The sequence below is a fragment of the Frieseomelitta varia genome, unplaced genomic scaffold (genome assembly GCF_011392965.1).
Source record: "Frieseomelitta varia isolate USP_RPSP 00005682 unplaced genomic scaffold, Fvar_1.2 scaffold_612, whole genome shotgun sequence".
Lineage (NCBI taxonomy): Eukaryota > Metazoa > Arthropoda > Insecta > Hymenoptera > Apidae > Frieseomelitta > Frieseomelitta varia.
This window is the reverse complement of record NW_025110382.1, coordinates 13,993-28,272: the sequence shown is the minus strand read 5'-3', so window position 1 is coordinate 28,272 and position 14,280 is coordinate 13,993. Positions and strand designations below refer to the sequence as shown.

The 14,280-nt window shown below is 26.7% G+C and overlaps 1 protein-coding gene across 2 annotated transcripts in view; it reads left to right on the top strand.

Annotated features, from left to right (window-relative positions):
* The window catches only part of LOC122534546 (protein 60A), an 84,045-nt gene extending 71,508 nt beyond the window's left edge, over positions 1 to 12,537 (top strand). The window contains exons 4-6 of one of the 2 annotated variants that reach the window (XM_043665302.1): positions 5,037 to 5,225; positions 7,984 to 8,060; positions 8,178 to 12,537. In XM_043665302.1, coding sequence (XP_043521237.1) covers positions 5,037 to 5,225; positions 7,984 to 8,060; positions 8,178 to 8,438 — 527 coding nt within the window. In that variant the 3' untranslated portion in view covers positions 8,439 to 12,537. Of the gene's footprint in view, positions 1 to 5,036; positions 5,239 to 7,983; positions 8,061 to 8,177 lie in introns of both variants that reach the window. The other variant, XM_043665303.1, reaches the window with a different exon arrangement.
* Positions 12,538 to 14,280: the final 1,743 nt, after the last annotated feature.

Here is a 14,280-nt window from a genome sequence, read left to right as displayed (position 1 = left end):
TTTTGCACAATCAAAACAAAAGGATTTGAAAATTACTAATTCAGATAACTGTCATTTGTTTTTTAAATTGATGTTTTTGAAATCGGCAAGTTTCTCTTACACAATTTAACATAAAATTTAAAAAAATTTGCTTCAGATAAAATCTTAGAGAGATATACCGCAGATGGGATTTTGATGAAACAATCTTGTTCTTCTACTTTAGTATATTTAATTCCAATTTTTATTAATTACTAATTGAACAGATATGCATATTATTTTTTTAATGAAATATAATTCTATCTCCAAAAACATTCTTAAATTTTCCTTATTTTGCAACCTTATTTTCAAAGCTATGTAATTTCGTATAATGTTCGTTTATAATGAATTTTAATTTTCCGTTTTTTAAATTCTACATTTGACGATTAAAGTAAAGGTTTTTCTTGAAAAATTGTCGATCATCAAATTGTTATAATTTATAACCTAAGAGAGTCATAATTGGGATCCGAATTTTATGTATTTGTGGAAAACTGAGAGTTGCAGGAATATGTACTCAATGTATATAATATACAAATATATATATATGAAATATTCACCATAGAACACATTATGATATATAGGATGTCCCTGATTTAAATGCCAAAACTTCGGGAATGTGTAAGGAACTGATAGACTAGAAAAAAAGTACTTTTCAGATTTGCTCATTCGAACGAAAAAAATAATAAAAATGTTTTCATTTTTTCACTTTGACATTTAAATTTCAGACAAAATTTTGATATTTAAATTTGAGACATTCTATGTAGTAGATGAAACAAATTTCTTCTAGATTCTACGTCTTTAATAATAAAAAATTTTTAAATGCATTCTCTGTTTATTATAACAAACTAAAAAAAGCTATAACTTTATTCGTTTCTTCTAATCTAAAATTGTTTCTTTTGAAAATTCTCTACGATCAAGCAAGATTACAGAATTGACCAATTTTTATGAAAAATTGTTTTCGTAATGTAAATTTGAAAACTGATATTCTTCCTTTAGCAGCGTTTTAAAAAAATGATATACATTTTTATTATTATGTTGGAACAGTTTACACAATGCGGCGGATCACTAATCTAGCTGAATAAAAATCTAATGAGCATGTATGAGCTTGGAATTACATTACATTTTAATAATCATCACTAAATTACATGTTCATATTTTTGGAAATATAATGACAAAAATAAAATCTCGATAGAAAATTGTTTCACATACTAATAAAATATCATACTATAAAATTTCATATTATATACATATGTTTTGAAAAAAGAATTTTGAACTTATAAATTTTCTGTGTAAAAATCCGCAGTCTGATCTTTAAGTAATCTTTGATTTAATATAATTAAATATAATGTCATTAAGTGTAACAGTGAGAAAGAAAAAGAATAAAATAATAAAAAATTATGATAAGAATAAAAACAATAAAATAAAACTTAGAATACCAATAAAAAAAGACTATAGAAAAAAATATTATTGTACGCTTTTTTCACTTAAATAATGGTCAACAAAATAATTTTTATTCAGTTTTCTGTATAGATAAATTCTATTATTAAAAGAAATATTTATAAAAATTTTGCTCCAAAATGCTTATTCGACGAGACATTGGAATCTTAATTTTTAAACAATTTGGAGTTCGATGTTTAAAAATCTTAATAAATGATGTTTGAATTTTGAATTTTATTAAGTATTATAATTCACGTTTTTAAAATCTTAACTAAATCTTGAAGATTTTGAAAGTTTTGATAAATTTGAATTTTTGAAGATTTACGTCTTCCATAAGACATTAAAAATAGATATCAATTATCTTAAATATAATATTAAAGATAACACATAACATATATATATATATATATATATATATTGCATTGTAAGATTACAGAGTTTAATAACTCAATTTTTTTTCTATATGTTTGTATTTATTTTAATGAAAAATACAAAATAAAAATATATGATAAATTTTGTTACATTAGATATTGTTAAAACTGTATTTCATTTCATTGAAAAAATAATTCTGATGTTGGTATTAAAATAAACATTTTCTAGTATATTTTCTTTTAACTGGACCTGAAACAATCTTTCCTTTAATTGCTAAATTTTTATGATTTCTTGTACGTGTACAATTAATTCAATATAATATCGTAAATGAAGATCGAGTTGAATCGACGACAAAATCTCGTGTGAAAAGAAGAATGATCCGCCAGTAAAGTCATTCCTCGTAAAAGTGTGGATGGTGTTTTCAACCGAGAAATTTGCATCTTGGAGCAAAGTTTTCAAGATTTAATCAAAAGCTTTAAAAACGTAATTTACATATAGTGTAACCCAAGTATAACTACGTATGTACACACGTGTGTAACGTATGTATATATGCATATGTGTATCATATTAATTCGAAAGTACATTATCGAAACCAGATTTCCTCAGGGTCCTTTAACACACATCATTTCCGAGCGAAATTGATATCGGTTCAACATGTTTTAAATTAATACGATAACAACCGTGCTGCGTACGCTGTGTATGCTGTGTAGCTGTTATTTATCATTCAAGGTGCAAATTTCTCGATTGAAAATACGATCCATACTTTCACGACGGTTCCATTCCAATCTAGTGTCACCATCGGCAGCGTGGAAATAATATTCTTGACATTAATGTCACTAATGTACAGAGCCAGAGGTTGCGACACTTTATGCTAATTCATGTAAAATGGCTCTATTTTTGTCACACCGCGAACTGTTAAGAGAGAAGCGTGATTATTATTGCATGAATAATTAAGACAGCCCCAATAATTATGATAAACAAGTGCCATAACTTCTTCTAAGTTCCGATTATATTACGAAACGACGTTCACGATCACGTTGAATTCCACGCGTTTTCACCACGGACATATATATATATATATATATATATATACATATCCAGAAATTTCTGTGCGTGACCGCTTCTCCTTGTTTCATGCATGCCGCGCCAACATAATTAAGAATAATCGATCGATCAATGCGTGCCAGCTGACGGAACGATCAATTAATTGAACGCGCAAATGGTGCAGCGGCGACTTAATTGCAGGGCCAACGTGTTGGGAAACCATGAACTGTCGCCTATATCGGCCAAGTGAACGGCTCCCTCGATCATGCTCTATCGAGAGAGAGTCAGCTGACACCGACTCGAGATTCTTAAATAGTTAATATTCCTGAAGGTTGCCTATTAATAATTCCAACTGGCAGGCCATTCTAACAAACATGTGAGCGAATCGTAATCGTTCACGCGTGCATTCCACTTATTGAATCAAACAGGATAATTAGGTGTCACCGAATTAAAATGTTCTCTCTAGAGTATTGTACGTATGAATTGTTGTTTATTATATGTTGTAACTTGTTGTTTATTTGCAGAGTACCTTTGAAGTGAAAAGAAAATGCAGCATCTGATATTATGCTCTATTGCGTTTTTTGAGTTTATGTGCCGTATGATATTCATTTGTTTTATATTTTATTATTTGAAACATTGACACAAAGAACGCGGCAAGAAATGAAATTACTATTGATTAATCGAATTAATTAATTTTGTCTGAAAGCAATCGTGTAAAACTTGTAACATTGTAGAAATTGAATAATTTGTCTTTCAATATTTTTAGTTAACAAAGGAATCGCCAAAATAAAATAGTTTTCAAATTTTATCAAGTATCGTAAAATATGAATTTTTCAGATTTGTTGAAATTTAGTAGTAGAATTTAATAATAAGTAGTGACTTGAGAATAGTTTTATTTTGAATTAAATTTAAAACTTTTATTAATACGAATCTGTTTATATTTCGTGTAATACTGTTCATTCCTTTTTTTTAGCGTCATCTTACACATCCATTTAGATTGACTTGTTATCGAAATTTGTAATTTGTAATGTAAACAATGTAAAATTATTTTACAAATCAATTTAAAAAGCTAGCAATAAATATGAAATTACAAAAACGTTATGGAAACGATATAACGATTGTAAATTCATGAAGGTTAAGCAAAGTTCAAGATCTTTATGACTCCGGAAAGATTTTAAATAATTCTTTTCATTCTAGAAACATAAATTTTTAGCTACTGACAATATTTTAAGACTCTGCTATATTGTGTTCATCTAAGTTATCTAGCAACTATTATCTCTTTCAAATCAAAGTTGAAAAAAACTTCAACATCATTTTTGAAGAATATTTCAAGTGACATAAAAGTAACGGATTCATAATAATAAAGTGGCAGTCGAAGACAAGAGACTTGACTAATGAAAACGAACGTAAAAGCTTGAAAGAATATTTCGATTAAAATAAAATGATTTTGAATTGATTACGATCAAATCTGTCGAATCTTGATTAATCAATTGATTCAATTACCTTTTGTTGTGAATAAAATATTGATCAATTCGATATTTATTAAAGAATTCCATCACACGAATTCTCTATTGATAGTATTAATATATAATAATTATACTAATTTTATTGAATTTTAAACTATTTATAATTAGATTGCACATTTTTATGTAAGTTCATATTTTTGAAAATGCAAATAAAAAAAATAGAAGATTGTTTTAGGTATCAAATGTTGTTATAAAAAGTACTATACTTTATATATTATATATATTATACTTTATATATTTATATTTATATATAATATTTTATATATTTTTTCCTATGATGTGCATTTTAGTATTTTAATCTCAGACTTTAAAATTTCGCATAAAAATCCGTAGTGTACTTATAATATTTTAATTAAAATTGAGTATTACTTTCGGAGAATTTTTGCTGACTAAAAATTTTTATATTTGAACAATTTACCATAATTTAAATCTTGTAATATTGTGATATTTTCAAACAGAGTTTACTCCAAAAATTTATCATTTTCAACCAAGTTGTTTGAAAATTCTTAAAAAGGTATTCTTCTACATAAAACGCAGGCAAATTATACATCTGTTTAATGACTGAATAATAATACTGAATTATACTGAATAAAAAGAATGTGTCGCATTTAATTATCAAACCAAACATCATTATGCTTTTAGTACACGAAGTGAGACCAGAAGACGTTGGGATTGTCGGGTTCAGGGGTAATCCTGACAAGCAGCCCTTCATGGTGGGTTACTTTAAGAGTTCTGGCATCAGAGAGTCGAAAGTACGACAGAAACGTGATGCCAGGAGAAAAAAGAAGAGCGAGTCGTCGAGTTTGGATTATCGAAATAACCCGTACACCGGTAAGTCCGGAAGGTAACGTCCGATGAATCAATAAATCTATCATTTCCATTTCTACCTTTTTATATTCTGGGTTAAGACATTGAAGATTAGGTCTTTTAATCGGTATTACAAAAAAGTAATTGATTAATATTATGTTTAAAGTTGTTGTTGTACGATTTAGGTATACAACCAAATACATTAAATAAATAATATAATAATATAACATATAATAAATAAATATAATAATATAATATTATTAAATTTTAAATATGTGATATATAGAGTGATTTAAATAAGCCATATTATTTTTTTAATTAACGTTAGAAAAAAATGTTACAAAAAGAAGATGAAGATCAAAATCTTGTTAGTACCACGTACTAACGATCATGTGTTTCTTTCAAATAATATTCACATCAATAATTCAGTATTTTACAGTTACATTATTTTTTTTTAATGAAAATATTTTCTTTTTTTATAAACATCCTATATACAAAAATATTAGAATAACATAGTCGAAAAATGATTAGTTTAAAAGACATTTTAACTTGAATTTTGTAAAACATATTTTAAAGACAGTGGCAAAGGATGTAAAATTAAAATTAAAGTATTTTATAAATTAATTACTTTCCAATCATACATATACTTTCTTTGATACTTTCTTATGTAACGTGAAAGAAAAAAAAGATTTCCAAAAATAATACAAGTAAAATATTCAAAAAATAATACAAGTAAAATATGTAAAATATGCATGCATTATAGTATTTGTATAAGAAATATAATTATAAATATGTAGTCCACCTTGAATCACTCATCTTTTTCCTGAGATGTCTTTTTTTAATTTTAACTAACAGAAAGATATTGCTTGTTCACAATTGTGTGAATCACTCTATATATTATAGGAAAAAATATTATAATATTACTGAATATTATAAAAATGTAATTGAAAAACTAACTACTAAATGAAAAGATTCTCAGAAATAAGAGAGATCCATTCTGATTTTATCTTATCTTGATTGCGTGTTAAAATCGTTCAATAATTCTTGTTTTAAATTGAGCTAACGTAACTTATTCTATGTACAAAGTACTAAACATTTAACATAAACGTTTAGTACTTTGTACATACAGCTTGTTTAATATCTTGTCGACTGTTATGGAGAGCACCTCCATAATTTTCAGCTTCATAGTTCTCTTACAAGAACACAATACAACAAAAGTTTCTAGTAAAATCGTGCACAAAAATAAATGAACGATTTATTAATTTTAATAAATTGATGTCGAAAGAAATATATATGTATGTGTCTAAATGTGTTCCTCCGTTCGATAATAACAAATGAAATCAAACATGTATATAAGAATGAAATCAAACATGTATATAAGAAAACAAAAACAAAAAAACGAGGAATCATTCCTTCTCATTAATTTTTTAAGAATATAGGTATTTTAAATATAATCCCAGAATATAAACATTGCTCAATACTCTTCTAATATAAATGTGTTTACAATGTTTGTCAAAATATTTAGTTTATCATTATTTATAATGTAACTTTGTATATTTTATCATCGGTTAATAATTCAATTATTTGACATTTGCAATAAATATAAAATAAGTTATATTTTGAATGTATTTCATTTTTTTTTTTCATTATTTATTTAATCAATAATTTTTATATATCTAGTATAGTGTATTAAATTTTTTTCTTTTTTATTATTTCTAATTCTATTTTTTAAGCTATATCTTGTATTGCTTAATATATCTTATAATATTGGTGTATATATTGGTGTATACCAATAATGTTATACATAATATTTTATATAATGTGCAATATATAAAATGTACACCTACGATATATTTCAAAAAAACAAATAAATACAACTGATTTAAATCTATCTGCGATCCTATTACTTTCATGCATTTAATAATTTTTTTCGTGACTAGATTCATCATAATTTTGAAAAATGATGTCTCTCCTTTGCAACAAATTGTTAAAACATGCTATACAATTTTTTTCAGTATTTTCTTAAACTTTGAATATTAGGATTGGACGACAAAAATTCATGAAATCCGAACATTTTGTCATTTAGTTCCAACGTTTAAAGTTTAAAATGGTAAAAAAAAAAATTGTACAATAAATTTCAATTTCCAAGATGGATCTAGTCATGAAAAAAATATTTTTTGGTTTTAGAGACATTTTAATTTTTACAATTTCTAAGAAAAGAGTATCTTTAATTTCCCATTCGTTACATGATGTAAAATTATCATTGGTAAAACCGAATTCAAGATTGTAAAAATAGAGGTCTTAAATGTTTTAAAATGGAACCAAGTGTATTGTGTAATTTTTTTAATGAAATTGTAATAATTTAAATTACCGATAATTTTTTTTATCTTCACTGTATAAGTGACTATATTTTTCAGATACTTTTGAAAACAAATTGATGAAAATTGGAATTTTATTTCATTATAAAATTAATATATATATGTATGTACACACACGATTAATAAATATTTTATTTTAAAATATAAATAAATATATATGCATTTCCGACATGTGAAACTATGACTTTCTCCAAATCTTTTTATAAAATACCTAAAATTAGTTAAAGAATTATAGTATTTTCCTTTGAAAAGTTCATAAATTTGCTCATAAATTACGTTATATTCGACTTCAGTTGAGCCGACGCGAATATATTGACATCTAACATACATATTCTTTAGATCGTATTAAATTCGGATACGTCTTTGAAGCGTACTATAGAACCATTTGTTGCTATTTTTCTCAGATCCAGGCGTGCAGTACAACTCGAGGACTTGCAAAATTCAAACATTGTACGTGAGCTTCAGGGATCTAAAGTGGCAGGTAAGTTACGCGAGGAAGCGTAATAACAGATGGATTTGATGCAATCGTGTACGACGATCGTCAGGTCTTCTAGCTTGCCGCGTACCGATCGGTAATCGATGAATATTTATTTTCTAGGACTGGATCATAGCACCGGACGGATACGACGCATATTATTGCAGCGGTGAATGCAATTTTCCTTTGAACGCTCATATGAACGCGACGAATCATGCGATCGTCCAAACGTTGGTGCATCTGGTCAGCCCTGGTAAGGTACCAAAGCCTTGCTGTGCACCCACCAAGCTCTCGCCGATCTCCGTGCTGTATTTCCTCGACGAAAGCAATGTTATACTGAAGAAGTACAAAAACATGGTCGTCAAGAGCTGCGGTTGCCATTGATCGTCCGGGATTAGCAAGATGTGTACAATGTGTACGGACAGCGCGTTCGAACTGACGATGAATCGAACGCAAATCAGATTACATAGCTGAATTTTGCGAGTAAAATCAATTGACGAATCGTTAATTCGATCGATGGAGGGATCGAGTCGAGTACCTAATGTTGTGGGATCATTTTTATTTCTTTCCTTACTTCTCTACTTGTTCGTGTGTGCCATCGAACAATTTTTATTTTATTAGAAAATTTACGATTACTAGAATATGGATGAAAATTGTTCGTTATAATATTATATCTTATATTATTGTATCATTATAATTTACATGCATCTGTGCATTTCGGACTTTCAAATTTCCCATAATCAAATACATAGAAATTCGCAGTCCATTAATAAATATTTATTTGGTTTTAAAGTGTACACAGGCTTGCAAATATTGTAATACGAAATACAACAATCTACATAATATAATATCGACGTGCGCAGATTACTCGAATGTATTGTTTTTTTGTAAGTCTGTGTATAGATATCTATATTTTATTTTTTATTAACGAACGCTTGAAAATAGACTTAGGCATTTCTCTGAAGATTTTGTAAAATTCTAAGTAAGAAATTGCATATTGCCTAAAACTATAATTTACATTATTTTTAATCACAATCATACATGTAATAATTTTGATATCTATTTTAAGGTACAAATTGAAATACTTCTAGTAAGAGAAAGATGTCTACAGATTAATGACTCATTTCAATTATTTCTTTTTAAACTGTTGTCAATAACGTTGTTTCTATATTTTTCCCTACATTTATAAAATGTTACCTTTATTAGATATTGCATTTAAGTATAAAAATAAAGTAGCACGATCGTTATATTGGATCTCTTATTCTTGATATGCAATCTCTTATTTGAGCTTTTATAAAAATCAAACGAATATGGCTATGATAAATTGTTCGTTGACAGATAAACGAAAATTTACATTTTTAAAATTTTATTACTAAAAATGAAACATAATCGGGCATATTATACAAGTGCATGTTTAAAATAAAATCTTATAATCTGTTTGATCGATTTCTAACTTAAAAATTGACGTGAATTTTAAATTCGCGAAGTAATCAGCTGATCAAAGTGCAATTTGATATTCGAATTAAACAATTGTCACTCAATTCGGCTCGATTCTCAGTTCGATTGGATAAAATAGATTCCAGTGTCTGTTCGCTTGTGTTTGACATAAACTGCAAACGCTTGATCGATGGCGGATTTCAAGCGTCACAGAAAATCATCGGTCGTCTGGTGCCAAATTTCGACTAGTAGATAGTGTAATTTCTCGAAACAAATGCTTCTGTATTAATGATCGTAATAATTTTCATCGCCGGCAGAAGTAAAAGTGAATAACTGAACGGAGACAATCGATTGACGAATACGTGCAATTCCGACACGTGATTTTTATCCGATTTTAGTGGATACATTGTAATATATATATATGTACGTAACAAATCGGGGTTATTTATCGATACTCCGAATCATTTCTTTCTATCTATTCATCTTTCTTTTCTCTTTCTTCCCTTTTTTTTTTATTTTTCTTTTTCTTACTCAACTCAAATATTTTATCTAACGTTCAAACGTACGGTCGGTTAATAGATCATTTAGTGATATTAATTTAATGACTCGAAAAATTTTATAATTTTTAATGACTCGGTGTTACAGTGTGAGAAAAAAATAATAAAAGAGTAACGTCATTATTTGAAGAGTATGTCATATACATTTGATCTGTCGTTGTTCTGTATTCGAGATTTTTGCGCTCGTCGAAAGTATCTATTATACGTAAGCCGGCACAAAAAAGAAAAAGATATCCTTTCTTTTTCTTGTAATTAGACTTATTTATGTTTGTAAGTAACGTGTCTGACCGAGAGAACAAGAGCACCGCGTGTAATACTTGTAGCGAATTCATATGTGTACAGGTTGTTTCATAAGATAGTATGAATCCAGCAAATGACAGATTTCTCGCTTAAAAATGAATTAATTCTTCAAATTCATCATCAGTCTGTTGATTGTTGGCTTTCTAATCGAGCAACAATTGCGCTCAGCTGTCAAGAATTAATGACTTTCAACCGAAAATCTCTCATTTACGAAGTATCGTTTACCGTATGAAACATTTTACAGAGTAGTCGGGTAATTGTCACCTTAATACTTTTGAAAATTATGGAGAATAGAAAAGTATTTATGTAGCAAAGATTGCATGATATAAAAAGATGCGACGACATCAAGTATTATAGTAGAATATAACTCTATAATACACACATACTCTATGATACCAAGAATTTATTCGTTATTTATTAGAAAGATAGAAGATTTTTTAAGGATTGGAAAATTAATTTTAATTATTCGTAAATTTAAATTTTTAAGAATTTTAATGACTGTATTGATGAAAAGAGGAATTTTACCCTCAACCATAGCTCCATTCTAATTAACAATAATTCATGTCAAGTTACTTAATTTGAAAGTATTTTCTTTTAATTTGTATTCTGCATTTTATGTGATAAAAATCACCAGCGATATTTCTTACGTATAGGATGCAAATTAAAATTAAATACTTCAAAATTAAGTAACCCAATTCAAATCTAATTTAAACTATTGTGATCACCTATGACTCAATAGTACCAATTGAAAATTAATATAACATTAAATTTTTGTAAGACAATTGTTTAATTAAATTAATAATACTTATATAGAAAGAGCAGAATAAGGATTATATGATTAAATCTTTTCTATTATATAATTAAATATTTTTCTCTAGTTTCCTCATTCTGGGGAATATTAATTCTCTATAACAAGAATTTCATTCGCTTATCACAAGCGGTAAAACTCGTCATTGATTGGAATTTTTTAATTGTTATTACAAGTTTAAATTTTTACATGCAACGACATAAATAAATATATAAGATGATATATTCAAAAAGATTCAAATTCAGATTTCCAAATTAAAATTCGTTATAGAGGATTAAAATAGCGACAGTTACCGAACCACCCTGTACATACACACTTTAATAACTCAACTTTCTATGTACATGTATGTAGAATGTAAATTTATTTATATATGCGTATATAGAAAGTAAAGAATTCTTTAGTATGATTTTGTATGTCGTAATGATCATAGAGAGATAATAGAGAATGATAATGAGAATCAGATTTGTCGAACAAAATAAATATCATATGCGCATGTTTTTCAATTGGAACGAAACGTCATGCGCAATAAAATAATAATTTACTGCTTAATACGTTCACTGCTGATCAGATTTGAACTACTAATGCTGTATGCGGCAATAAATTATTTTTATACAAAATATATTTCTGTACCAACATTGCAAGCGGACAAAACGACAAGTCATATTTCTACTTTTTAGAGAAGAGAAATATTGTAAAATTCAATTTTACTGAAATTGAATGTTACTAAAACTAAATTTTTATTATTATTATTTTATTATCTAACGTGGCATCCTCTTAAACGTGCCAAAGTTATCAATTGTCAGAATATTAAGCATTAATTACTTATTTCTGAAAGATTTTAAAAAATCTTTAACATTAAACAGTCGTTTCTTTCTTAACAATATTATATTAAAATATCTTTTTATTCATCAAGTGATTCAGAAATTTGAGTCAGAATATTGACAAGAATTTATAATTAACTTCTATCAATTTCCACGATTCTAGATATACGTTACCAGTAATTTATCGACTATTTTAAAAATTTTTCATACTTTTTTACTGAAATTATATTCTTTTTTAAAAAATATGGGATTATATTCTTTTTTAAAAAATATTTTTAAAAATTATCTAGAAAAGGTTACTCCTCACCGATTTCAATGAATTTCAAATATGTCGTCAAGGTCAACATTCTGAACAACTTTTTCTTATATACAGGGTGAGTTAATAAGAATGTCCATCTGAAACAACTCGTTTCCTCTTGGTTTTATAAAAAAAAAAAATGTTTGAAGTAAAATTTATTATGTTATTATATTTTTAAAATATATAGGTTAGTACTTTTTTTGTAGAGAACTGCACCAATTAATAGATGTATAAATGTATTAAATATCTTTGAAAAATTTAAGATCGCTTTGATATCTTCGAAAATATAAGATATCCAAAAATCAAATATATTCACCTAAATAGTCCATTCGAACACAATAAATTTCATTTCACACACTTTTTAATAAAATTACTAGGAAACGAGATATTTCAGATTTTTTTGATTCATTTTACATGTTGCTCTCAGTTTTAGTTTTCGAGGTACATGTAAAAAATGGCGCATTTTCCAAAAATGTTCCACTTCCAGTTTGGCTAAAATTTTGAAAATAACTTCATTTTATATAAAAGTTAAGAGCCACAATTTTGCGAAAAAATTTGGAAATGAAAGTAAAGTACTTATTTGAAATAGGTCGAGTAGGGATTCCAGGTTTGATCTTACATCAGCCGATCATTTTATAAAAAATGATTAGCTCTTTTTAAAAAGATATTATTTCAAGTTAAGTAATGTCTGGAAACATTGCTGTTATTTGCAAACAATTTGCAAAAATGAATGATTCTTAATGAATCAATTATTTGCCGGACCCAAGAAAAAAAGTATATTTTTTACTCAAGAATTATTGAAATGTTTGTCCTTTAAGGAATTTTTATAAATATCTCAAATATTTTTATAAACTTTTATAAATTTAATAATTTATAAAAATTATAATTTAATTATAAGTTTGCTCTTTAAATAATTTTTATAAATATCTAAGATCAAACTGCTGTTCTGATCGACCTAAAAAGTTGTTCAAGACGACGACGACATATTTTAAGATCAAAGAATTCCAAATCGGTAAGGAATTTCTTTTTCTAGACAATAATTATCAAATAATTGTCATAGATGATAATTAGAAATTAGTAAATTGAATGTCTAAAACGCGGTATATTTATATAAGTCTTTTATGTCAATAATATTGTCATTTTTGAGTTGCACAATGATGATATTGTCATCTGATAATATTAGTTAATTGATAAATGCAAACAGTTTTTACAATTTCGGGATGTTATATCAAATAGAAAAAATTCAATTGACTTGTAATTTATAAAATTTTCTTGTAAAACATTATTTAGTTTATTATTGTACACGTTACTATTATACAAAAAAATTTAACAATATTTACCATAATTAAATAATTGAATAATTATGTAAGAGAGTTAATATTTGATAAACCAATGAATAACATTCAGACGCAAATTACTTTTATTCTTCAGATAATGAAAATTAGATGAATTGAAAATAAAGATTTTAAATAATTTTATATGCTATGATAAATTCGAAAAATCTTTCGAACGAACTTTCACATGTTACAAAATGTTGCGTGTTTATTTTATGTGAATTATTACGAAAGTATTTTTCAAAATTTGATGTCTTGCATCTCACAAAAATAACTTCGCGTCTCACAGTTGTTTCATTTACATGTTAAAAAATTACGATTTTTGATTTGTGATTTTGAAAAATTATATGCTGATGCGCAATGAACGTGTTAGTTAATTAATCAAACGACTATCGTACAATGTTTTCTTTTTCTTGTATTTTTTCTCCCATTTTTTTTTTTTTTTTTTTTTTTTTTTTTTTTTGTTTTTTTTTTTTTTCCTTTTTTTTTTTTATAGATTTCTATTTTTTACGAATTCTAAAAAAGTACAAGAGTTACGTTATAGTCACTTAATTGATGCGTGAGATTAAAAGTTTTTAAATTATTCCGACGCAAGACTCGAATGTGCTGCCGCCGCTGCTCGAGATGTGTATCAACATTGTTTAATGGCGTTTGATGAGCGTTTAACTGTG